The sequence below is a fragment of the Seriola aureovittata genome, chromosome 17, assembly GCF_021018895.1.
Source record: "Seriola aureovittata isolate HTS-2021-v1 ecotype China chromosome 17, ASM2101889v1, whole genome shotgun sequence".
NCBI lineage: Eukaryota > Metazoa > Chordata > Actinopteri > Carangiformes > Carangidae > Seriola > Seriola aureovittata.
Window position 1 is genome coordinate 23,403,049 of NC_079380.1, and position 24,994 is coordinate 23,428,042.

Sequence of the window (24,994 nt, forward strand, 5' to 3'; positions counted from 1 at the left end):
GCATGCTAACCAGCTAGCACCAGTCCAGTCGCCCCAGGTTGTGCTAACCTCTGGTAAACGCAACGACAGCTGAAGCTCTCAGCAACAGGTGTTAATGCTAACAGCGGCTATGTAGCAGTGACAAAACGTACAAATAGCTCCTTTAATGGTGTTTTCTTTTGAGGCAGGAATACATCAGATCAGAAGATGGACACCACTCTCAATCCACTCTGTTAAATATACGGCTACTTCCAGAAGGTTATCTTAGCTTAGCATTTTTTAGGTTTCTGTTTTGTACGGAGTGAGCAAAGACGGTATAACGTGGTAATGAGTGAGCTTCAGATGCCTTTGAGTGTTTCCACTCTTTATGCTAAGCTAAACGGCTTGCACGTGTACGAGCTGTTGGCAACGCAACCGAGGAGTGATTGATTCAGTTTTATGGTTTTTTGGACGTCTGAAGTGGTTAAACTATCCAGTATTACGCAATAAAAAAGCAAAGATTATTTCATATCTTGTTAATCTTCTCGCAAATACACTCAACCCTGCGTTCATCCACCGTCCAGTGCAGCTCATCATCACGTCATTGTGTGAAATAAGTCCAACTAACTATTCTATGAGCCGTGCTGCTGAACAAGTGGAGGCTGAGGCAGGATTTGTGCACATGTGCATGAGCAACAGCTGTTGAACATTATCCCCAGTGGGTCTCAAGGGTTGAGGTTTCATAGATTGTTCTGACATTACATAAGAAGAACATTCCTCTGTTTTTTTTTCTGGCCAATGTAAACTGCCGCCCGATGCAGTTGACGCCGTCCTCCTGTAAACATCTACTATCTGCTGCCTTCAGGACTCAGACTCTGGTTCTCCAGTGCAGCTCATAACTCTGTCATCCCTCTCTGTGTGAACTAATCCTCCTCTGGTGATCTTTCAGGTGGTATTTAAGACTCTTAAATCTGGCGTCTCATTTATCTCTGTGTTTGGTATCAACTTTATGAGCAGCAGCAGCAGCAGCAGCAGCATCTCTGAACTCAGGTGAGCCATTTTCCCTGACACCTGGATGTGGTGATTCCTGATCACAGTACAGCAGCTCATTCTTACAGCTCATAAACCCGACTGGAGACTTTCAGGGCCCCAGGCAGATTTCTTTTTTTTTTTTTTGACTCCCACAATCCCACCCGCATTTTTCCCCCCAGAAACATATTGTTAGTGGTTGACATAAGTATGGGGACTTGCATTCAAATTTGGATACCAGAGGTGAGTTCAGATTTCTTGTGGTTTAGCTCAGGAAAAAACAAAGAACACGGTCAGCTGGTCCGCAGGCTGGTGAACAAACTTAATGCTCACGAGAATATGAGTAACCCATGTGGTTATAAAGCATTTCTCTGCATGCACACATTTATAGTAACTTACCATGTAGTAAATTTAAGCCGGTAGTTTATCCGAATGACTCATGAGAAGACGATTGTTCCTGCAGGTTTTATCACCTAACTGTCTCCTCTGTTTTGATTGAGTCAGTGATGTTTTTCTCCCTTTGAGTTTCTGAGTTCAGAGTCAGGTTAAATTCATTCGAGACGGTTGGATTTCTTTTTGTTTTTTTCAAATGAAGCCATTTTTTTCAAGCAGGGGGGTGTGATGCTGTAATATTACTTTAAAACAATCTGACATTTTAGGAAATATGTTAATTCACTTCTTTCTTTTTTTTAAAGACCTCTATCAAGTCTGCGTATACAGCCAGCAGCCAGTTAGCTTAGCTTAGCTTAGCACAAAGACTGGAAACAGGGGGAAACAGTTAGCCTGGCTCTGTCCAACAATATAACAAAACTTCCCAACCAGCCTCCAGAGCTCAATAATCAACTTGTTAACAACTTGTTATTGTTGGACTTTTTCTTTGCAGGAAGCTGTAACTTGTTTGCTTGCTAACTGCACATGGCTAAGAAATAGTCTGTCATATTTTCCCCCATAAAACAATTAATTCTTGTTTTTTTTAGACAAACAGAGCCAGGCTAGCTCCCCATCTCTATTCTTTGTGCTAAGCTAAGCTAAGCTAAGTTAACAGTTGCATATTCTAGCATTATAGTTACCATACAGACACAAGATTGGTATTAATCTTCCCATCTAACTCTCCTCAAGAAAGTGTATTTCTAAAAATGTTGAACTGTTGCTTTAAACCAAACAGAAACTATAGAAAGGTCAAGAATCATTATGGAGAAAATGAAACTTGCAGTTGCTTCAAGACCATCTGTTTCTTATCAAAGAAGATTATAGTCACACAGGCTCAGTGCAAAAATACATGAACATATTTAATGAACAAAAAGAAAAGAAAAACAACTGTTAAACTTCTGTTTGTTTTCCAGTCAATAAACAAGCTGATGGATCTGCTGCTGTTGTTTCTCACGCCGGCCCTCACCAGGGTTTGGCTCCTGTGGTGGTTGTGACTGATCCGGTGTCTCCTCCTTCTGATAGCAGTGGTATCTGTTTCTCCTCCAGACGGTCAGCTCGACCTCACGTCCTCCCCAGTTCTCCGTGGGTTAGATCCAAAACAAACTCTGAGGGTTGACACCAAATAGATCCCAGAGGACGAAGAAAAAGAAGAAGAGGAGGAGGAGGAGGAGGAGGAGGAGGAAGAGTCACCTAGTGGTAGACTGAACAAAGTACACGAGAGATACTTCAATCTGCTCTGGGATACAAACCAGACGTGTCAACAGTCATTCACACAAAAAATAAAGAGTCAAATCTTATGATACAGATGCAGAACTGAACTAATTTTACCCAGAATTCATTGGTATAAAACAATTTTGAGTTGTTTTGACCAAGTGTTAGTGTTTTTAACTTTTTACTGTTGGTCATTTATACAAACTACATGATATGATTGTGAAGTTTTCTCTGTGAACTTTAACTCTTGTCTCTATCTGTTATTGATTATCAATAAAATGTTTATTCTTTGCAGTTTTGATGAATGAACCTGCAGATCTTTTTTTATATATTTGTGACAGTTTTAAAGGTAAAACTTGGAGTTATTGTTTCTCACTCTAAGCCATTAGATAGATAGATAGATAGATAGATAGATAGATGGATAGATAGATGGATAGATGGATAGATAGATAGATAGATAGATAGATAGATAGATAGATAGATAGATAGATAGATAGATAGATAGATGGATAGATAGATAGATAGATGGATAGATAGATAGATAGATAGATAGATAGATAGATAGATAGATAGATAGATAGATAGATAGATAGATAGATAGATAGATAGATAGATGGATAGATAGATAGATAGATAGATAGATAGATAGATAGATAGATAGATAGATAGATAGATAGATAGATAGATAGATGATAGATAGATAGATAAATAGATAGATAGATAACTTTATTTATGCCTGAGGGGAAATTCATATTCAGTGTGTGTGATTCAGTGTTTCTGTCTTTGACATTTAGACTGATGTAAATTCATCCTGGATTGCACCATTTCTCAGTAACAGGTAAAACTAAGCAGATGAGCAGAACGCCTCTCTTTATATCAAATGTTGTGTAATTCAGTGGAACAGCTCGACATAACTCGGGTGTGAAGTTTAACGTGTGAAGCTGTTGTGAAATGGAAAGAGGAGATTGTAGAGACACTGATGAAAAGCAGCATGTTGTGTGGTTTCTTACTGTCATGGCTAAATATTGTAAATTCTCTGTGAGGTGAGCGGATGTCGCTGGCTGTGTCAGAGTTAAATGTCAAACCACACTCTAATACACATGCTCGCTCGCTCTCTATCTCTCTCTCACACACACACACACACACACACACACACATACATGTACCACGACCACCTGACAGGACATATAAACAACACACACACACACACGCACACACACACGCACACACACACACACACAGAAAGAGAAGTGAAGGTGTCTCTCTCACACGCCTCCTCACGGCGGCTCACATGCCCACCCCTCAGCCCTCGTTCCACGCAACACAGGAAGTCAAAGGGTGACCCATTTCTACCAGAGCTTTTATTTTGTTTGGTCTCTGCACAGATGTCACTGAGTGCAACGGAAATATACTGCGTGTGTGGAGCAGCGAAGATTAGCAACATTTATCACTGACCTCATTGATTTACATGAATGTAGAATAAGCAGTCATTTAAAAAAAAACATGGTCCTTAATGTGTTAAGAGACTTTTTCACTGTGGATAGCAAAAGTTTACCGGGTGCAGTTATTACTGTGGAGTGGATCTGCTTCTGAAATGATGATAAATTGATGATTAATGATTTGATTTCTTGCATGAGGTTCAAACAAATGACAACAAATGACTTACAAAAACATCAGTGGCAAACCAGCTGCCTTTCCTTTGATGGTAAATCAATGTAAGTGAAAAAAAACAGTCAGTTTAACGCTTAACTGTTTCTATAGAGTTAAACATCAGCTCAGAGCACAAGCGATAACAGACGTCATATACTATAATGTCTTCTCTCTAAAGTAACAATTACATGTCTATTAAAAGTAATTTATCACTATATTCATATAATCAAAGCACTTCTGACTCCCGTCCCACTGCTCTCAAAATCCTAGATCTGCCTGCAGGAATAAAGATTTTTATTAGTAGTTTGAAAGAGCTCTCACAGCACGTGTCTTTGTAGGATACAGGTTAAAGTAATAAGTATTTTTAAGATGGTATCATTAATAACTGACAGCACTTTCATACTCTGCAATTTTATTACATATATTTTTTAACACTAACGCCAAACAAAGCTGACTGAAACTGAAGAATTAATTATTCAAAAATACTTCAGCTTTAAATATTTCCGGTTTGTTTCTGAAAGGTCGGGTTGTTCTTTAATCTCTTGATGTTTTACATGTATATATCTTATCTAATCACATCATGACACATTCCTGCACCGTAACTGATTTCAGCAATAATCACAGCAAAAGACCCAGAGCCAGAACCTTCAGTGGTTGTGTCTGAACAGTGACAGTGCTGAAGTAATGCTATCTACGTTTTTTGTTTGTTTGTTTGTTTGTTTTTTTAATCAATGCAACCTAAGTAGCACTTTGTAACAAGCTACAGTATCTGATTATCTGATTATTAAAAATCTAAGTTTGTATAGATGCAGGGAATCGAAGGATAACATGTGATGTGAAATGTTCAGGTCATACGTAGTTTTTTCAGCCTCTTTCAGCTTGTTTTGGTTTTCTGGCTCACGACTTTTTACTGTTTTGGCTGAACGCTCTTATGAAGCTTGTTTAACCCACCGTACGCTACATGTCCAACACCACCAAGTTAGTGACTTAGCTTCTGAACACAGTGGAGAATTTAGCAGCTCAAGAGCCAGATGTTTCCCTCAGGAGTTAGTGAGACCAAAACAGAGCTGAAAGGGTTGTAAATATTGGACTTGAATTCACCAGGGGACCAGAAACACAACCCCACCTGCTAACGAGTTAACCATAACAACTTAATGAGGTGATAATGTGTCACTTGTCAGCTTGTTCTGCTGCCTCCAAGTGACCAAAATGAATAATAATAATGAAATATATATATAAATGCAGAGAACCCTCCCAATATGCTCCAAATCAAACTGCAACACACATCAATCTGTCAGGTTTGCTTCGTGATGTAAACACAGATTCAATTTCAAATGTTGTCACAGACGTTTTCAGATGGATTTATTGCTGAATGTGGTCTGTAGTTCTTTGAGGGTGAGGTAGCCCGTCTTACAGGGCTCAACGGGCATCGAGGAAGACCTGCACATGGAACCAGCCACGGGCCAGGCTGCGTAGCTTTCACCAGTAGCCGCCTCAGGTTCATCATCCACCTCCTGGTTGTCAGAGCGTATCTGAGTTAGACTGGGAGGATGAGGAGGGGGTGGAGGGGAGGAAGGAGGGCACGCCCAGGAAGAAAGATGCAGAGGGAGGATAAGAAGGGGTGAGCTCTGGCGGTCGTCTGACCCCTCCTCTACACGCACGCCCTTCTCATCTTCCTTGCCCTTCTCATCTTCCTGTCCGATGCCAAAGCCGGAGTCTGGGCTCTGCGGCTCCCTCTTCAGGCTCTCGTAGACTCGGAGGCCGGTGAAGGAGGGGCAGAGGGAGAAGTGGAGGTTGTCGTGCAGATTGTGGAAATCATCCTGATAGGTGAAGTAGGCAGGACCGGGGTCAGTTCGAGCCAAGCCGCTGGAGGCGTTGGACATGAAATAACCCAAGTTAGAGAAGCAGGATGAGGAGGAGGAGGAATTATCGACAACCCCGCTAGTGTCGGAGCCAGCGGTTGGGTAGCTCCGGGAGTGAAGCAGAGCGCAGGTGGAGCTGGTGGAGGGAGAGGTGGAAGGCACCACATCCCAGCTTTCACACAACTCCACCGGGGAGATGTGGTCGCACGGCTGAGCTGTGAAGAACGATTCAGAGGCCGACAGAGGATTCAGCCATTTCTAGGAAAAAAGAAGAAAGACATTTAGACAAGAAAACCACACCTGAGCAACGACGCGACAGTCAAGAATGTCCTGATAACATACGTGAGTGTTTTGGGGAGTTTATCTGTCAGTGATGTTTCAAATACAAGCAACAGACAAACCACACAAGGAAACATGTTCTTTTGTGGTTTCAAATTTTGATTTCACTAATCTGGGACAAACTGTGGCTACAGCTCTTTCCTTTTTCCTGGTAATCAGGAACCCGAGCTGCGGACTGAAAATAGGCGAGGGTGTCATCAGCATCCTGCTTGTCGGGGTGAGGGAGACTTGCATTAGAAGATGATAGCAACAGACTCATGATAATTTCAGTGTCTGTAAAGCTCAAAAGTGATTGGACCCTAGCCACGCTTCCTTAAAGGTTTAGATGAGAGGTTTAAAACATTTGCATGACTTTGCTCTAAATCTTTCAATGAGGTTGGGATCAAGGAACAGCTTTTTGACAGAAAGAGCTTTTCTTATTTTTTTAAATAAAAAGCATCATCAAAATGGAAGCAGCAGAGAGCGAGATATCCTAACCTTCATCTCTAATAAATGTCTCAAGCTCCAAAACACAAGCTTTCTTTTATAAATTTGCAGTCTACAAGCCCAAGACAAAAAACCCCTAATGACATCGTCTGGGTTATTTTCTCAGACTGGACAAACCAGAGCCACAGAAGACGTTATATGTGTTAGTGCTCGTCGAGACCTTAAACTGACTTTTATAAGCATCTAATAGACCTGATTTTTTAAATGTAAGACAGGATAGGTTTATAGAATTACCACGGAGACAAGAGTGAATATAGAGAATAAGAGTGGTCCCAGCATTGAACCCCTCCCCCCACAATGAGATAAAAAAAAATCCCCGTGGAGACCCCCTGACAAACAATAGCGTCATCTGTTCGTGCAAGTGCTCGAAAATGCCATATGACCACAACTGTTAAGATCAACCACATGTTTACTACTGTAATGATCATCTCACCAACTTAATTCAAAGTGTGATGTTTCCCACACCCTCCTGTTGTCCTCGGGTCAGATGTAAACTGTTTTCAAATCAGAAATCTGGTTTCTCTCATGTAAATTCATGTAAACTGAAAATAACACGGATGGTTCCTTACTAAACTTTTTGAAAATTTGCTGATTGAGTTTTGGGTGTTTTATTCAAATTTATAGCATCTGTCGTTTTCTCGGGTCAAATTTGACGTGGCCACTACAACGGATCACACTACTGAATGGTTTCAAAACAGTATCCTGTACCTGTCTGTGATAATCCATCAACATATGTTCTTCTGATTGTAACCACAGTCAAAATAATTCAAAATTTAGTTTGTTTTAAATCAAAAACAAGGTATATTTTTATGTAAATGAGGTTTATTGACCATAAAATTTAAAAAGAAAGTGTAAAAGTCGCAGTAATGAAGTCGACTTAAAAGGTGTGATGCAATTATTGGGTAATAATTTTATACTTATACATATTTTATAAACGGTCAAACAACAGATCGGGTCAATTTTGAGACGGGAGGACAAAAGTTTCACAGTTTCACCCTAAAAACATATTTTCTTTGACACATCATAAAAAAACGGATCTATTTTTCCGCAGTTTTGGACGGAACAGACGATGATGACGTCCTGCTGATCAGAAAACACTTTTTATGACTCGTCCTGGAAGCCCTTGACAAACGAAGACTGGTTGTTGCCTTTATGACGGCCACATTTTGCAGCATTAACACTATGATACTGCTGCTCCTCGTCTCGCTGCAGTGCTGTTTACAGTCTCATCAGACTCCATGTTCAGTAACCAAAGACATTATTTAGCTCTGGTCAGTTCTGGTCAGTACTCGCTGTAACTGAATATTGATTGAACATTAACTACTTACTTTCATGTACAGTAACAGAGCAACAGAATACATGAAGAGATTCAAATAATAAATTTGAAGGGAACCTGTCATCACACCTGAATGTGGGAAGCCACGTGAATACCGCACAGTTATGTTACCTGTGTGTTTAAATAGTTCATGAAATTTTGTGGTAACAGCTGCAGTTTCTAAACCATGTGTCAAAATGTTCCATGTGGTAAAACGCAGTGCAGAATTTAAGGGCATCATGTTTGGCGAGAACGTGTGTTTTTACCTTCAGATTTCCTCCGTGGACAGGGTGGAGCGTGGGGAAGTATTTGGACGGGTTTGGTACTTCCTTCTTCTTCAGACGCCTGAAGCAGCACGAGAGAGCCGTTATGTCAGACATACTGCGTGAAAACACCTGATACACAAAAGCCAAAGAAGAGCGCACTGTATACTCACCGCCTGCACAGCCAACTCATGTAAAGGAGCAGCACTACAACAAAGAGCCCCGTGCTCAGCACCACTCCCTGCACCACCAGCAATGTGTGATCCAGAAACCAACCTGAAACAGAGAGATGACATCTCAATGTGTAAGATGCAGGTATTTCCCCCTACAAGAGCTGATGTTGACGCAACCCCAGAGTTTCTTTTTCCTGCCTGTGCTTCGTGAAGACCTTGAACCTGAGGTGACCACATTTCTGAGATGAAACAAAACGGGGACAATTTGAGTTCGACGGGCAATATATCATTAAAATATCCTATGTTTTTACCAGCCGACAGTCCTTGTTTCATGTATTTTGACCATGGTAATTGTTGTACTGTAATACACTATGGTGAAGGATGACTGATATAAAATGACAGCTCCCTACCTTTGAAGCAGTTGAGAAGTCCGATTGTCTATCTATTCGTCAATTATTTAGTTCGTAATAGTCCACAGATCAAAAGAATCAAAAGCATTTTAGTATTCCACGTTGTGAATATTGTCGTGTGAAGTTCAATACAGACAGTCAGGCAAATTCTTCTTCATTTCTTCCCAAATGAAAACAGTTTTGTCAAGTTCCCGCTGGTGGGCTTTAGGTATGTTTGTTTTTGTTAGTTTGCTGCCTGGTTATGAACTCCTGACCAATGAGTGAGCCAGCTAATCTCTTCTCTTCCTTGAGATAACAACAAAAAAAAAAAGAATTGGATAAATAATTTTGATGTACTTTTAGCATCATTTTTTGAAGCTGCTATGGCTAGCAGCTAGCCCCCTCTGTTCGCCAAAACAAGCGCAACATTAGTTTTAATTCACATTTAAAAACGGGGACATTTCCAGGGTCTGGTCGCCCTACTTGAACCCGACTGGATGACTACATTTTCCAGCTGGTCCAGGATCATTTTGACCCAAGAAGAATTATCTGTTTCAAAATGAGTGTTGTCATCCCGGAATCCTTTGCAATTTTTGATGGTTTTTCTTGTCGTTACCTTGATCCTGTGATGCCACATCTGGCGCTCCCAACCAAGATGTTGTTGGACTCCAGTTGCTCCAGAGGCTGTCGCAGTGCTCGCCACTGGACTTGACTCTCGCCCTCACCTGGCTGTGCCCCTTTAGCTGCCAAGCAGGTATTCTTAGGTCTTTGGCTTGTGTAAACAAAGTACTGGCCTCCTGTAAAAGGATAAAAATTTGGCACAATTTGAAAACCTTATCTAAACCTATCCATCTCTTATCTTAACAACTACAGTGTCAAATAATATGTCAGAGTCATTCATCTCATGAATAGAGAGCACAGGTTCAGTAGCAGCTGAATTTGTATGACATATGTGTGAAACCAGACCCTGCCAAATAAACAACAACAACAACAACAACATTAAGACCAGACGTCAGTGGAAGGGAAGTGACTAATGTTAAACTTAAGAGGAGATGATGGTGACAGTACATTTCCACATGAACGTTTGTCACAAATGAGAAAAACAATAAAGAAGAAGAAGCTACAAGAATAGCGGCTGCAGGGATGTCAGTGTCGGTCGGTTGATCCACCGCTTTGACGTTCTGACTTTCATGATTCCCAGATGAGGAATATTCCTTTACTGCTCCATCTAACACCATCCACAAGTCAACATTTTAATTTCTCCAACACTTTGTTGTATAAAATGTCTGTGCGTGTAGCCACTCACCTTCCATGTCTGTTTCTCTAGTTTGATCTGAATTTGGAAATCAAAGGTTACGATATAGTCAGAGAGAGGACTGCCCGGACTCCATGATATCCAGGTCTCATTAGCAGTGCTCCTGACATTGGGAACACCTGGAGGATTCAATTTGACTGTAGAAACACACACACACACACACACACGTGCGTGAAGACAAAAATAGCAAAATTATTAGTACTTTTGTTAAAAGTCTTTTAGTACCAGAGGTAGTGAGAAGTAACAGCTACTCACTGTGTTCACACGGTTCATAGTCGGTGAGGATCTCCAACAACTTGCCGTTACACTTCACGCTGATGTTGGGCATGACGTCATAAAAGTCAAATTCCTGGAGGGAGCCATTATGTCATTATGTAAGCCGTAAAACAATGAGGACAGAGACTGCATGTGCAGAAGCAAGAACAAGTCTCATGGCAGATCTTATTAATGGATCACGGCTGAACAAAACCTTTAAAACATCAAACACTCGTTCAAAAGTGTTGTAAAGAAACTCTTGACATGTTCTTGTGAATAATATATGTATATATATTGTATGTTATTGTAAATAGTATTTCTAATTTATATTATTTATTCTGGATTCTGTTCCTATTCTTATTTTTTTTCCTTATTAAAAGTTTCCCCCGCGATTCGTTTGTGCTGCTGTGTCCATTTGAATTTCCTCTATGGGGGAGCAATAAAAGTACATCTTATCTAATCTAATCTTATTTTATTTTATCTAATTTTATTTTATCTTATCTTATCTAATCTTATCTAATCTTATATCATCTCATCTCTTCTTATTTTATTTTATCTTATCTTATCTTATCTAATCTTATCTAATCTTATATCATCTCATCTCTTCTTATTTTATCTAATCTTGGTGACTTACTTGATTTTCGAAGACGAAACTGCAGCCTGGAGGAGAGGCTCCCTGTTGTCTCAGCTTGCAGCTTTGACTAGTTAAAAACCAAACAAACAAACCCCGGGACAAACAGGTTTATTTTCTCTTCATGGAATCTCCAAGAAAATGAAGCAAATACATGTTAAACAGCCAATAACAAATACAACATCTGTATATTATCTTACCCGATTAGTTCAGGAACTCTTCTGTTGCTCTCGACCTTCCAGATTTTCTTGACACCGTGGATCCAACAGTCCAGACCAGGAGCTGCAGCGGTGCTGTTCCACGTGCAGCTGACGTTGTTGACAAAGTCGTTCACACAGGAAAGTCCTTGAGAACCTGAGACAAAACGACAGACAGACAGACAGACAGACAGACAGACAGACAGACAGACAGACAGACAGACAGACAGACAGACAGACAGACAGACAGACAGACAGACAGACAGAGATAATGTTGGTCTCACTGGACTTCATGTAGGACATTCAGATGGACCCGCTGGACAAATAAATTCTTACCCTGAGACCCGTTCTGGGAGCGAGCTGCATGGGCCGAACACAGAGGCAGGATGAATAAGGTCCACAGCATCTCCACGGCCATGACCGCAATATGACTGAGAACAGAGAGGATCAATACATACTCTATATTAGATATGAGGTTAAATACATAAAATACATCGGAGTGGAATTTAAGCAAGAAATATAACAAAACTGTTGTAAAGTCATTTGATCCAAAAGCAGCATTTAAATGATATCCAAGTAAACCTGGGGAATACGTGTGAAGATCAGAAGCTTTCTAACCTTTGTCACATGTTTCTACCTCCATATTTTTTCTGAAATGAAGTTTCTGAACTGGTTTGTGAAACCGTACCAATCATCATCAGCACTAGAGATGAACACTTGTGAGAGTGAGAAAACAAGACCAGATCCACAGCGAGCGAACACTCATCTCGACGAGTAACTGAAAACACTGGCACCTGTACGACAGAGAATGTACCGACTGTGTGTCACAGTAAGAGCTTCCTGGTTGGCCGTACACATGACACTTATTTTATTTGACATTTATGTTTATTGTGGCTGACTCCAGTTGCAGTCTGAGCAAAAACAAGTGGTCACACATGACTGATAATAAAACTAAAGTGGAACTGATATCCAAAGTCCTCCTGTAGATAAATCAGGCCACAGATTACGATTATTTATGACCCAAAGAAGAGGAATTTTCCCATTAAGTCACACATGTTGTCCCCAGTTTGAGTCATCAGTCACTGCTGTTTTTTTTCCGCTTACAGCCTGAGCTGAGTAGGACTGCGAGCGCCTTTATGAAAGGTGCAGATGTGTCACTGTGACTGATATACATGGTATAAAATAATTCACAGTGGAAACAAAACCACTTGTTCCTAATAACAGCGGCTGCTCAGGAAACCTACACAACACCTGACGACTCAACAGCCAAAAGACGCTGTAAGAAATGATGCTGAAGGTGCAAACGTTCAAACACACCAATACACAGAGATAACTCATCACAAGAATACTGCGACAATATATTTAATATATACGATATAATGATAATAATAATATTTTATAGTGTTGTGTTGTTGTTTTTTTTTTTTTTTTTTTTTTTTACATAAATAGTTAAAAAATAAAGAATAAATGAAAAGTGATACACCACCTGATCAGTGTTGGTCAGTGGAGGCAGCAGAAGCTCCCTGAGAGGAGACACATCGTTTCCTCCGCTGGTCAGATGAATTTATGATTTCCTTTTCTTCTGTCTCTGTCTTTCTATTCTACTATTTCACTCTCTCTCTCTCTCTCTCTCTTACTGTCACTCACACTCATCCCTCTCTCTCCTCATTCTCACCGCGCTCTCTTCTTTTAAATGCCCAGTGACATTTTCCACTTGTAACCACAGCCCATGTCTAAGGGCTTTACAGGAAGCCTGTCGACGCTTTGAGTGACACAGAGAGAGAGAGAGAGCGAGAGAGAGAGAGAGAGAGAGAGATGGGCTGGGGTGGGGGTGGGTTAACTGAGCGGGGGCCTCTCAGTTGTAGAGCACCGCCCTCCTGCGCACCACCAGTAGCAGCTACCTGGACCCTGTCACGACTTTTACCATAATAATTGTACTGAAAACAAGAAATACAAAGCAACACCACATCCTGTTTCAATCACAACGTTAAGTGGGTTGCATAAAGAGAAACTTGCACATTGTCCTATGAAGTGGTTTGTATCAACGAAACTCTGCTTAAACTGAAGATTCGGGGGATTAAAGAGGCTAAAGCTACCAGATTTAGAACCATGGGGGTTATTTAAGATGCAGACAAAACACACAAGAAAAAAGCTGTACAGCGCCAAAACCGCTGCTGTTACAGCCGCAACCACTGCACACACATCTGTATACTACTCAAGTGTTTCTATAGAGGGAAGAGGAGAGAAGGATCAAAGTTAAGCAGCAGCCTGTTCCTCGCTCAAAGGTCATTCAACATTTCATCTTCGTAAACCGCAGGCCTCAAATAAATGTCCTCTCATTGTCGGGGAGATTATCGGAGTTTTATTAAGCTTTTAACTGGAGTTCTATGTCTGTTTTCCTCTTGTATAATTTATCTGCTGTTTTGTCTTTGCTTTTATTTGGTGTGAAAAGTGCTATACAAATATATATATATATATATATATATATATATGTATATTAGCTTGTTTTCTAAAACCTCAAATTTAAAAACACAGCCATAGAAGGAGACACGTTTCTAATACATATTCTCATTATATGAAAATCATTATGGAGATGGTGTTTTACAGATTTCTTTTTATCTCATCCTTTTCCTGAAAAAATTAAAAAAAAGATGTTCTCAGCTGCGTAAACATGTTGAGGTTGAAATCAGAGCCCAGTTGAGAAATTGTGGTCAGGGTGTTGCAAAATGTTTTAAAAACATCTTAGTAACTTTAATACAGTCCCTAGTGTGCTCTGTTCATCAGGATCTCCGCGAGGCAGCGACACACGAAACAAGACGTGGAGGTTCTGCCTGGAGATTTGAATGAACAGAAATATTCCATTGTACAGAAACGCAAGTCAAACTAAATATGAAAAGTGCCGCAGACGAAGAGTAAACAGCAGTGAAACAGAGAAACATTTATATATTCACTCGGTTAAATTGAAACCTTTAAATGTTGAGTTCTGCAGAGTCGACTGAATTGATTATATCAGTGTAGGTCTTACGAACGCTCTGGTATCTGAGTGTTCATCTCAGTCTTCAGGTACAATGAAAGACCATTGTGTAACACGCATCCATGCTGCAAATATAGGTCCACAAACCACAAAGCATTCACGCATACAACAACTGTTGCAACACAACATTTGAACTCAGAAGTCAGCAGGTGCCTGCAGTAGGTCAGAGGGTGATCTGATGCAGCCCCCTCGCTAGTTCCTGCAGCTCGTAAGGTGTCAGCATCACTTTACAGGAGAGACAACGGCAGGGGAGGGTAGACGCATGCAGAGGAGGTGTAGGAGGAACAACAGCGTTCAGCACTTGTCAAAAGGTCAAAGTCCGCCATGCCTGAGGCGGGAAGCTGCTAAGAAGACCATAATGATGCTCGCGCTCAGACGGCAACAAGAAAACAGTCTCCATCAACAGACCACAAAGACAAGGGGGGGGGGGTTTCAGTTGGTTAGAGGTGAGAACAATAACAAGGGAGGGTACACTCAGAGCAAAACCTGTGCCCTCTATAAAAAAAAACATGATGTAAGTTGAATTTCATACAATAAATATAGTTCTATTTTTTCTGCTTAAAAAAGTTAAAACATCTGCTCTCTGTTTAACACTGTTCATCCACTCCCTGAATGCAGAAGTCAAGTGCTAAAATATGTTCAATTCCTGTAAGTACAGGCCAGAGCTGACTAAGCTCAGCATGTATATTATATATGCATATTAACATGATTCACACACAGTCCTGACACAAGGGCTTCCACTGTTGTGTGAAGAACCCCACCTAAGCGTCTACAGCGAGGCTAGCAGAGGCTGCACAGCAGAGCTTCAGCTACATGCTAATGTTAGCAGGCTGGCAGGCATATAGTTTACCATGTGCAATATATTAGTTTTGCATGTTAGCCCGCTAACATTTGTGTAATTAGCTCAAAATAGAAGAAAGTACTGGACAAAATGACATGACAGAAAACGAACAAACACGTGCTACATATGCTACAGCTCGGCTGACCTTCCAGATCCCTCCCATCTACGCTTTGACTTCATTTTGATCATTTTGTTGTAAATAAATTTGTTTTCTTCGTTTAGTATACCCGTGTGTCCGACCATCTTCTTGTGCAGTCTAAAAGCCGGGCTGCAACAGTATGTATGCATGCATGTATGTAGATATATATATACATACATATACCACACCTCAGCTGGGATCTCATGACCCAGACAGTTGCATGCAACTTGAAACTGAGTCTTTTCCCCTTGTAGCGAAGAACTCATCAGATCACTACTACAGATACTCATACGGGTCTGACTTGACAGAAGAAGCAACAGCTTGTGACAAAAAGCAAGTTTCAGTGGTTTCTGTTGAAACCACCTCCATTCTGTTACCTTTACACATCACACGGAGAGACTATTGCCCTCTTTCAGTTGCTGCTGGTGTTCAGTGGTTTACATCCTTTAGTTTTAGGTTAAGGGACTTCTGTGTGTTAAAACTTAAGACAGCACTCATCATGTCTAAGAGTTACGTGAATAAAATGAATAAAGTTTAATGATTGTTTTTGTTTTAGCTTCCTTTAGAAATTTTACAGCGTATTCATGAACACAGCATATTTTCACTGCTGCGCTGTAGCAGCCAAATGATTACAGCTTGGTTAAGCCTCAACCAAAGGGATATCACATATATATTTTGTCTAACCAATAATCTTTCTAGTGGTATTTCATCTCCAACATAATCGTCTTTTTGTTTGTTATTGTTAAGTGACAAGTGTAATAACATGCACGGTAGCGAATCACACTTTGTTTTTGCATTTTCAAAATAACCAAAAGTGTGAATCACAAGGTGCTGTATGTGTTGTGGTCTCAGGGAAGGAAGCAGGACCTCTTTTTGCGGTGCCCTTTTTTTCCATTTCCGTCAGTGTCTTGTTGAGTTTCTGGTTCATGATGTTTTTCTCTGTCCACTGGACTGCAGATGACACAAACGGTGAAATATAAATGTAAAAACAAAACACATCAGAATGAACAGAACTGAAAGAAGAAAGACACATATAGAATGAGGAACAGGAAGAGAGAAAGCACTTATACCCATTTCATCTGTCTTGTGGCCGAACCAGAGATGGGCGTCGGTAGGCGAGTCACAGGGCGGCTGACGAAGGAGTCCTGGGCGAGAGATCTCCATGTCAGAGGAGCACCTGGAGATGGAAGGTGCAGAAGGTTGAATTAAAGGAGGTACAGAGATTAAGAGACTAAGAATTTACAACCATGCTGGATCTCTGAGGCTGGATTTAAGCACAGAAATACGTTGAGCTGAATGCTAACGCCAACAGCAGTCAAACACGCTCATACTGAAAACGCTAACATGCTGACAGCAGGTTTAATATTTACTATGTTGAACATCTTACTTTAGCTTGTTGCCTTGCTAGCATCTTGGTTTGGCAAGTTAGCATGTCAACATGCTAATTATAGTGCTAGATTAAGGTTGTTGAGTACTGACCAACCAGCCGACTGACTGGTTTAATATGAGGCCAATTTAAAGTGAGCACATTTCTGAAATGAAAACCGGGGACATTTCCAGTTCAGTGTCAATATATCATTAAAATATGCAATGTTTTTATCTATGAAATAAAAAGGGGGACAGTCCTGGTTTCATGTTTTTTGACTGTGGTAACTGTTGAACTATAATAAACTAGTGAAGTTCGACTGATAAAATGACGACTCCCTACCTTTGAAGCAGTCATGAAATCCTATTGTCTGTCTATTCCTCAATCATTTATATTCCTTTGGTTTCGTAAGTGTCCACAGATCAAAAGAATCAAAAGCATTTTTCATAAAAGGTCGTGAATGTTGTCGTGTGAAGTCCATCGCAGAGAGTCGGGCGACTTCTTCTTTATGTCTTTTTCCAAGTTCTGACTGGGGGGGGGGGGGGGGGGGCTTTTGTTTTTCCTAGTGAGTGAGCTAGCTTCTTCTCTGCCTACAGACGATGTCAAAATAAAAGGAAAAACTGATTGGATAACCATATAACTGATGGTTTTAGCTTCACTCCTGATAGCAGCCAGCCACCTCTATTAGCCAAAACAAGTGCAACACTACACGTCTGTTTTTTTAAGTTAAAACCGGGGAAATTTCTGAGACTATCCCTGGAAAACGGGGACATCTGGTCACCCTAGGCCAAATGCCATGGATAGCTTCACGGTTTTGATCTAGAATATTTGCAAACATTGCCACCATGAGCTACTAGTCAAATCAATCCATGTACGATCTGAGAGTGAGTTTGTTTTAGTGCGGGTGAATTACACTTTACACCTTTCTTCAACGGTTTCAGTGTCAGTCAGACAGACTGTCGTACTTGGCCTGCACAGCACACTCAGTGAGTGAGTTTAAGTTAGTGTGTCACACAGTGCAGCTGAATTATTCAGCAGGATAAGACGGATCGTGTTTCAGCCGCTCCCTTGATTTACTGTACCATCACGTCCGTGTGACCACCGCCGCTAAAATACTGTTAATGTCGCATCAGCAGTTTATTGAATAATAACTGGCATCACAGGAGCACGACTCTGGACTGTTCTTCTCCACGCCTCAGCGAGAAGCACCGTCCCATCTGTACATCATGCTCTTACTTTAAATGAGGTCATGAAAATCTATACACTGAAGAAAACTGTTGTATGGAACCAAAGTTTGCTGGTTAACTGGCAGTAATTTGCTTAAACAAAATACACACATTTGTTTAGGATTTATTACATCACACAAAAACAATATAATCAGAAACAGATGAGCTCTTGCTGCCTGGTCAGTAATCCAGCCTTTATATAAGTTGATCCTGAGTAAGTCTCACAACAAACAGCAGACATGAAATGAAATACTTTAGCCACAGCAGAAGCTACAGAAGCTTAGGAAGCTGGGAGAGTAAACACGACGTTGATGCACAGACCTGGAAATATGTTGGTGCGGAGACAGTGGCCCAAGCTGTGGCAGCTGTGGGGACACGAGGAGGCCGATCCAGGATCAACATAGTGAGGCAGCGACAGAGGCGGCACCAGAGGGTTTTGTCCTGCCCGCACCTACAACACAGCTTTGTTCAGGGGAAATCATAACCAACAAAAGGCTTGTTAAGTTTGAGCGGAAAAAAGAGAAAAAAAACCCCAAAACAATGCATGGTTCTCACCTGTGCCTTCGTCAGCCCTGCGTCTGTTTGGCCAGCTGAAGTCATGATGAGATATTAAACCACAGGAAGGGCGAGGCAAAACAAAAGGTGTTCAAGGTGTTAAATTTCTGAAGAATTTTGCACAAGAAAGAGCACGACATCGGGTTTCACTTCTGGACACAAAAAATAAATACCTAGGTAACATTGTGGTGCACAAGAAAGACGCACGCACGCACGCACGCACGCACGCACGCACGCACGCACGCACACACACACACACACACACACACAGCTCTATGTCATTCAATGCTTTACTGTTGTGGCTTCAATGACAAGGAAACTCTTTGAAGAGTTTATCAGATGATTTTTAGGCTGAAATCAGTTAAATCTCTTAAAACACAAACTTTTAATTAATTTAAGAAAGGATTCATGAGCTCAAGTTAAGTTAAATAAAAAAAGAAATAATATATTTATATAAAGATAATGCAAGATAATAACTCACAACTCCTCACATGTAATCTCTTAATTAGTCCAAATTGCTTTTACTTACTTTTCCAGCTTTACAAAGATTTAAAAAAAAAAAAACAAAAAAAACTAAAAAGAACCCCAAAAAACAAAAAGACAAAAAAAAATTCACAGAAAAAAAAACAAACAAATTTTTTCAGTTCTTTTATTCAACTTTATTTCACAATTTTATGCCATTTATTGTGTTTTCTGTTATAATACCACACACAAATGTCAACTGGCTAAAACAATATAAAACATAACTTCCACAATTTTTCATTATTTATATTATGTACATGCACTCATTTACTTAGAGGCAAAAAAATCTCAGGCCTTCGCTTACTCTCAAGTGCACTTTCATCTGCCGTCCTTGCTGGTTGAGAGGCCATTCCAATGAGGATCCTTCAGCTTCAGACTTAACAGGGTTTTTTTTTGGATTTATAGAAGTTTATATTCATTTTTATAGGAAATATGGGATAAAATGACTGAATGAATTGAGCCAAAACAAACACACAGCAACAGTTCTTCTTCTTCTTCTTATTATTATTATTTCTTTTTTACTATGCAACTTCTCCTGTATCTCGTAGCGGGGAAGCAGATGACGCCCGCTGCTGTTGAATGTGACTTAAGTTGATCACCGTGACGGACAAATTAGTTTCGTTCCCAGTTGGATTCACATAAAGAATCTCACCACTAGGTTAATCTTCGTTTCAGCCCAGTGAGGGATGAATGATGGAGGAGCAAAGCCCCGACTCCACCCGCCCCATTTTCCATCCGTGGCTCTTCCCTCCTCTGACGTGGACAGAGCTTCACTTCTTTCCTTTTAAGTGCCAGGATCGTCTTTTTCTTTTATTTGACGTGTTGATAAATTCTGTTGATACTATTCTTTTGGAAACTGATGCGACAGGAATGAAAGAAGGGATCTCCAGCACAAAGAAAGGAGCGACTTCCATTGTGCTTCTAACTGCTCTGTCCCAGTTTATTCCCGTATCCATGAAACACTATCTACAATATTTCCGGGGGGTTTGATGATTTGATAAAAAACTGGAAGTTTACGAATAGGCAAACACTGCTCCTCTGCCACGACCCACCAACATTACACAGAGAGTGGTTCTGACATGAAATCTTATTTCTACAGCGCTGTCCTTACATTAGCATGATTTTACAGAATTAATGGAGGCATGAGTGAGCTCAGCAGCACTCATGACAAAACTGGAGATATGGATTATACAAGAGTTACAAAGAGCAAAGGTCATGTTGACAGCAGAGTTCTAGGATCATCAGCTATGCATTAAAATGCATAAATATTTCTTGAAGACAGTAAAATTATGATCTTTTGTTGTTTTAAAAAAAAAAAAAAAAAAAAAGAAAAAGAAAGGAAGGAAGAAATAAAACAGGCTCACTTGTCATCTGTGTAATAGTATAATAATACTCAAAACTGGATTCTTATTGGAGTGGTCCTTCAGGTGCCGCCTGCCTCCTGTTTGTAACCTCTGTCAGTTCAGGCTGCTCTGGCAGGATAAAGGCCAGACACTCCTCTCTATGTGGGGGCAAACTTCTTGGCCTGTGCCCTTACCCGCTTCTCATAGTCCATCCTGTTCTGACTGAAAGACAAAAACACAGAGCGATGAAGACATTTTAAACCCTGCTAACATTACTTACAATTTTCCTTAAAGGTTCATTTTCACACATATATCACATCAGTGTATAAAGTAGTGCAAGAACCGGAAACAATTCTTTCTTCCTTCTTGTTATGACTTAACATTGGTTTCTAAAGGTCTGAGATAACTCAGAAAAGGCGTGACAGTTCCCTATCCTAATCTGAACTGACTTAAAGTATCTAAATCCTTCAAAGTAAAAGGCCTTTAATTTGTGCCAAAAAATACAATTTGTAGTTCGCAGCAAGAGCACACTACAACATTTCAGCTCAGTGGGTTTCAGTTGTTTTAATATATTTAGATATTGCTAAATAAAAAACAATTAATTCGAGCTTCAGCTGCAAATACACTCACCAGTAAATTGTGTAAGCCTCTGCTTGTGCTGGGTCCTGAATGTTAGGCTCATTCAGCAGCTCCTGGATCCCCAACAGGATCTGAGAACACAGTCGGTCATAGTGTTAGTGTGACAGTTTATTGCTTCACATTCATTCCTTCACTGCAGTGGCTCCTTGATCCACACAACTAAATATTTTACCTTCGGTCAGTGGACGGTGTGATAAGAGGATTACACTCACCAAGCAAACGGCCGTCATCAGATAAACCTTATGATAAATAAGTGAACCAACCACCTCCGCTGCTGATGACAGTGACTACGAGTGTGTTCGAACCTGTTTGATGGTGATGGCCGGCCTCCAGTCTTTGTCCTCCTCCAGGATGGACAGACACACAGTGCCTGATGGGTAGACATTCGGGTGGAATATTGGTGGCTCAAACTTGCCTGAGTGGAAAACAATCGAAAAGAAAGTCAGAATTTTAAAAGCTTGAAGAAAGATGAAACTAAATTAAATTGAAGATTTCAGTTACAAAAGAACAATGTAGTCATTGTAGAAAACCGTCATTACCTGAGGTTTTTCATTCAATATCTCTAAAACACAAGAGGATCTGTCAAAGTGCTGACACATCGTAAATCTGTCCATGAAAAAAACTGCAATTTTCCTCCTGTCTTCCTGCCGACATCTCTGATCAAATACTGTCTTTGTTCAGCTGCTCATCTGAATATCACTTCACTTCACTGAGAGGAACACTTCTGTCTTAGAGACTGAGCTCAATAATGAAGCTTTCATTAGAGAACGGAATAGTTACTGTGCCACCGTTCTCGACTCTATCTTCATTTCACTTTACCAAAACAGGCAAATGTTTATTTTCATGTAACTTTAGCTTGGAATACACAATATGTGTGTTTGAAACTGGTGGCACCGTCACACCAAGGGATTCTGGGACAGAGCCCTGGATGTAAAGCAACTGACAAAACAAACAGTTACACATTCTTAAGTCTGGGTGGCCATGTAACGTTTTTGCTTGAATAGAAAACTTGTTTGGCATTAACCAGTTTTTATTTTACCATCACACACACACAAAAAAAAACCAATGTCATCTTGTACTCAGTGTTCACTGTTCACACAAGCTGGTGGCTAAACCTGGTTTAATGACCTTGTTGCCAAAACACTTATTTCCTGTGTTTTTCCTCTATCATTCTGAATAGACAGCTGCATGCAAATTTCTGCCCTTCGATGTAAAATGAAACTAATTACTAAGTGCACAACCATACTCACATTTGGGTGGTGAGGAAGGGTAGTCATCTTTGAAAAGCATTCTGAGTTTGTAGAGTCCTCCCTCCCACAAGGTCTAATCAAAGAATAAGGAAATATTAAATGTTTTACTGATTTCACTGAGGAAAGACAAAAAGGGGTATTAAACAGAAACAAAAAAGGACTAATCTAAAGTAACAATAAAGGAATTTCAGTGTGGAGCCATACAAAAACTAAATATGTGGACATTAAGCAACAGTTAACACACTGAAAATTAAATGCACCTTGTGCCTTGTGGCAGCAAAGAAGAACTGATTTCTGGGAAAACTGCCATTTCATCCAGTTGTGAAACAATAAAGTTCATTAATAAATTGTTGTTGGTATCGTTGCATAGACTTGCATACTCCGATATACTGGTAGTTTAATACATATTAATACATTATAACTTATTAGGTTTATATTTTTGTGTTAATCTGAATTTGCAAAGTAACTAGTATCTACTTATCAAATATATGTAGTGGAATAAAAAAGTAATATTTTTCTCTGAAATGTGGCGGAGTACAACACAGGTAAAGTACAAATACCTTAAAATTGTAAACAAAAGTAAACCTTTGTTAAATTAGACTGTGTATGTAACGTGTAGTGTAAAATGTAAGACTACCTATACATTTATAAAGGATTGACCTGTAATAATCTGAATTTACAGTAGTCATGAATGCCAGCAAGCAAACGGTGGATGAAAGGGTTAAGGTGCTAAAGTCAGCAAAGCAAAAAGGTTCACATAAAGATTATAGAGGATTATAGTTTGAATGCCAAAGATGTGTTGAAATTATTATCTACTGCCAGTCACACAAGCATAAAAACAGCTGTTCCACTTTGATATGTAACTGACTCTACGACAGAAGGTAACCTACTCCTTTCTTCCCTGGAATGGCACATTCCCAGTTCATCAGATTCATGGTCCCATCAGGATTCTTGGTAGGAACAGCAACAAAACCCTGCATGGTTCATAAGAGACGCAAAACATGAGCGTGAAACCTCTGTCCTAGTTGACTGCATGGTTATCTACTTTGGCCAATACGTCTATGAAATCTCAAGGATAAAAAAAAAAAAGGGGGGGGGGTTACAAAATGTTGATACTGTATAATAATCAGCTGTTGCTTACAAATGGGTGGTCTTTTCTCCAGGCTTTGCGCTCCTGGGACAGTCTGCTAAGAGCGATGCCAGACATTGTTGCTCATTAACGCCTCCCTGTGGAAAAACATCCCAAAACAAATTAATTATTCAATTCAAGCTGTCAACAATCTTAATGACATGGCCGCAATTTTCCTACTGAAAAAAACAAAAAAAAAAAAAAACAACACATGTTGACAATTTACTACTCGACATCCGACATTAATTGATGTTATTAGAGTCCAGTTGAAAGGATATGGTTCATTTAGCCTCTACAATGCACCGTACTGGACAGAATATACGACCCTAGCAAACCGCACACCAGCAACAGCTCACTCACACTAGCCTCAGTGTTAAATAACAGTCTTTTAGCTTAACTTACCTCTTATTTTATTTAGCTAAATATCAGAATTACGTCGGGTTGAGGACTAGCTTGTTTGCTACGCTAGCGCTAACGTTAACGTTACGACAAAACACACCCTTCGACGTTCAAAGACAAAACTACTGGGCCAGTTAGAGCGTAAAAGAGCGAACCGATTGAAGCTTCTACTTTATCAACATTCCCCAAACAGACTTATCGAAATATATTTGTGTTACTTTTCACGATTTACCACAGTTGTGTAAAACAATGTGACTCGTAATATCGTTTCGGCAGCTAGCCTATCGCCAAAAAGGACCCCAATTTGTTTATTTCGCAAGGACCTTCAGGCAGTTTACGGGACATCCGAGTGACATACGTCAGAGACGAGCGGCCATCTTTGTTGTGGCATTCGTGCTGGGAAGTTCAGGGCTTCGGGTGATGCAATCATTTTGATTCATGTCCTCTAAATGAATCAGCTTTCAATCCCGCCTTTTTTTTTTTCTTTTTTTTTTTAAATTTCATTTTCATTATTTTTTGCTCTTTCACATCAGCATGTCTGTTATTTATGATATATGTTTAGCTAATATTAGCATTATGCATGTGTAATAATTAAATGGACAGGACTTGTAATAATTACATTTTAAAGTCAGGTAAACTTACTGTCCAAATCAAAAAAAATGTATTAGTAGTAGTTAAATTTTATTGATATAGTAAAACCTTTTTTCGCAAAATGAGCTTCACTTGTAATATTGAATGGGCGGCCTACCATTGTGTGTGATATGGGATTCACAAAAAAAAAATATATATATATATCATATGCCCAAACTACTAACTCATGAGCCAAAAATAAATACTTCTGTCACATCTTGGCCAAACACCTGCACATGTTGATAAAGTGACACTTACACCGTTCAGTACTCTTATATCGCAGTTTGCTCTTTTCATGAATGTATATAATGTATTGACTTAAACAAAACATGCAGCGATTATTCTGATTATTGACAGTTTATATTATCGCACTATGCATATGATCAGCTGACTTGACGTTGTGTTTCCGTCGGTGAGG

The 24,994-nt window shown here is 40.0% G+C and overlaps 3 protein-coding genes across 4 annotated transcripts; all 3 read right to left on the minus strand.

The window, feature by feature from the left end:
* Positions 1-3,970: 3,970 nt before the first annotated feature.
* il2rb (interleukin 2 receptor, beta) lies at positions 3,971-13,939 on the minus strand. Of its 2 annotated transcripts, none has more exons than XM_056402134.1 (10): positions 12,990-13,939; positions 11,840-11,934; positions 11,507-11,651; positions 11,310-11,376; positions 10,676-10,769; positions 10,412-10,557; positions 9,722-9,902; positions 8,717-8,819; positions 8,547-8,625; positions 3,971-6,398 (listed from the first exon to the last, which is right to left on the minus strand). In XM_056402134.1, the coding sequence occupies exons 2-10, from the start codon at positions 11,919-11,921 to the stop codon at positions 5,631-5,633; spliced, it is 1,665 nt and encodes a 554-aa protein (XP_056258109.1). In that variant the 5' UTR covers positions 11,922-11,934; positions 12,990-13,939; the 3' UTR covers positions 3,971-5,630. The 2 variants fall into 2 exon arrangements, with proteins under 2 accessions (XP_056258109.1, XP_056258108.1); XM_056402133.1 differs by having other exon boundaries at positions 11,507-11,660; positions 12,990-13,926.
* A 2,088-nt stretch (positions 13,940-16,027) lies between these two features.
* On the minus strand, positions 16,028-18,824 carry LOC130185615 (uncharacterized). Its single transcript, XM_056402175.1, has 4 exons — positions 18,665-18,824; positions 18,431-18,560; positions 16,588-16,694; positions 16,028-16,468 (listed from the first exon to the last, which is right to left on the minus strand). The coding sequence occupies exons 1-4, from the start codon at positions 18,707-18,709 to the stop codon at positions 16,442-16,444; spliced, it is 309 nt and encodes a 102-aa protein (XP_056258150.1). The 5' UTR covers positions 18,710-18,824; the 3' UTR covers positions 16,028-16,441.
* Positions 18,825-19,299: 475 nt separating this feature from the next.
* On the minus strand, positions 19,300-24,253 carry LOC130185610 (SUMO-conjugating enzyme UBC9-like). Its single transcript, XM_056402171.1, has 7 exons — positions 23,950-24,253; positions 23,560-23,645; positions 23,309-23,392; positions 22,419-22,491; positions 21,474-21,583; positions 21,160-21,239; positions 19,300-20,751 (listed from the first exon to the last, which is right to left on the minus strand). The coding sequence occupies exons 2-7, from the start codon at positions 23,623-23,625 to the stop codon at positions 20,688-20,690; spliced, it is 477 nt and encodes a 158-aa protein (XP_056258146.1). The 5' UTR covers positions 23,626-23,645; positions 23,950-24,253; the 3' UTR covers positions 19,300-20,687.
* Positions 24,254-24,994: the final 741 nt, after the last annotated feature.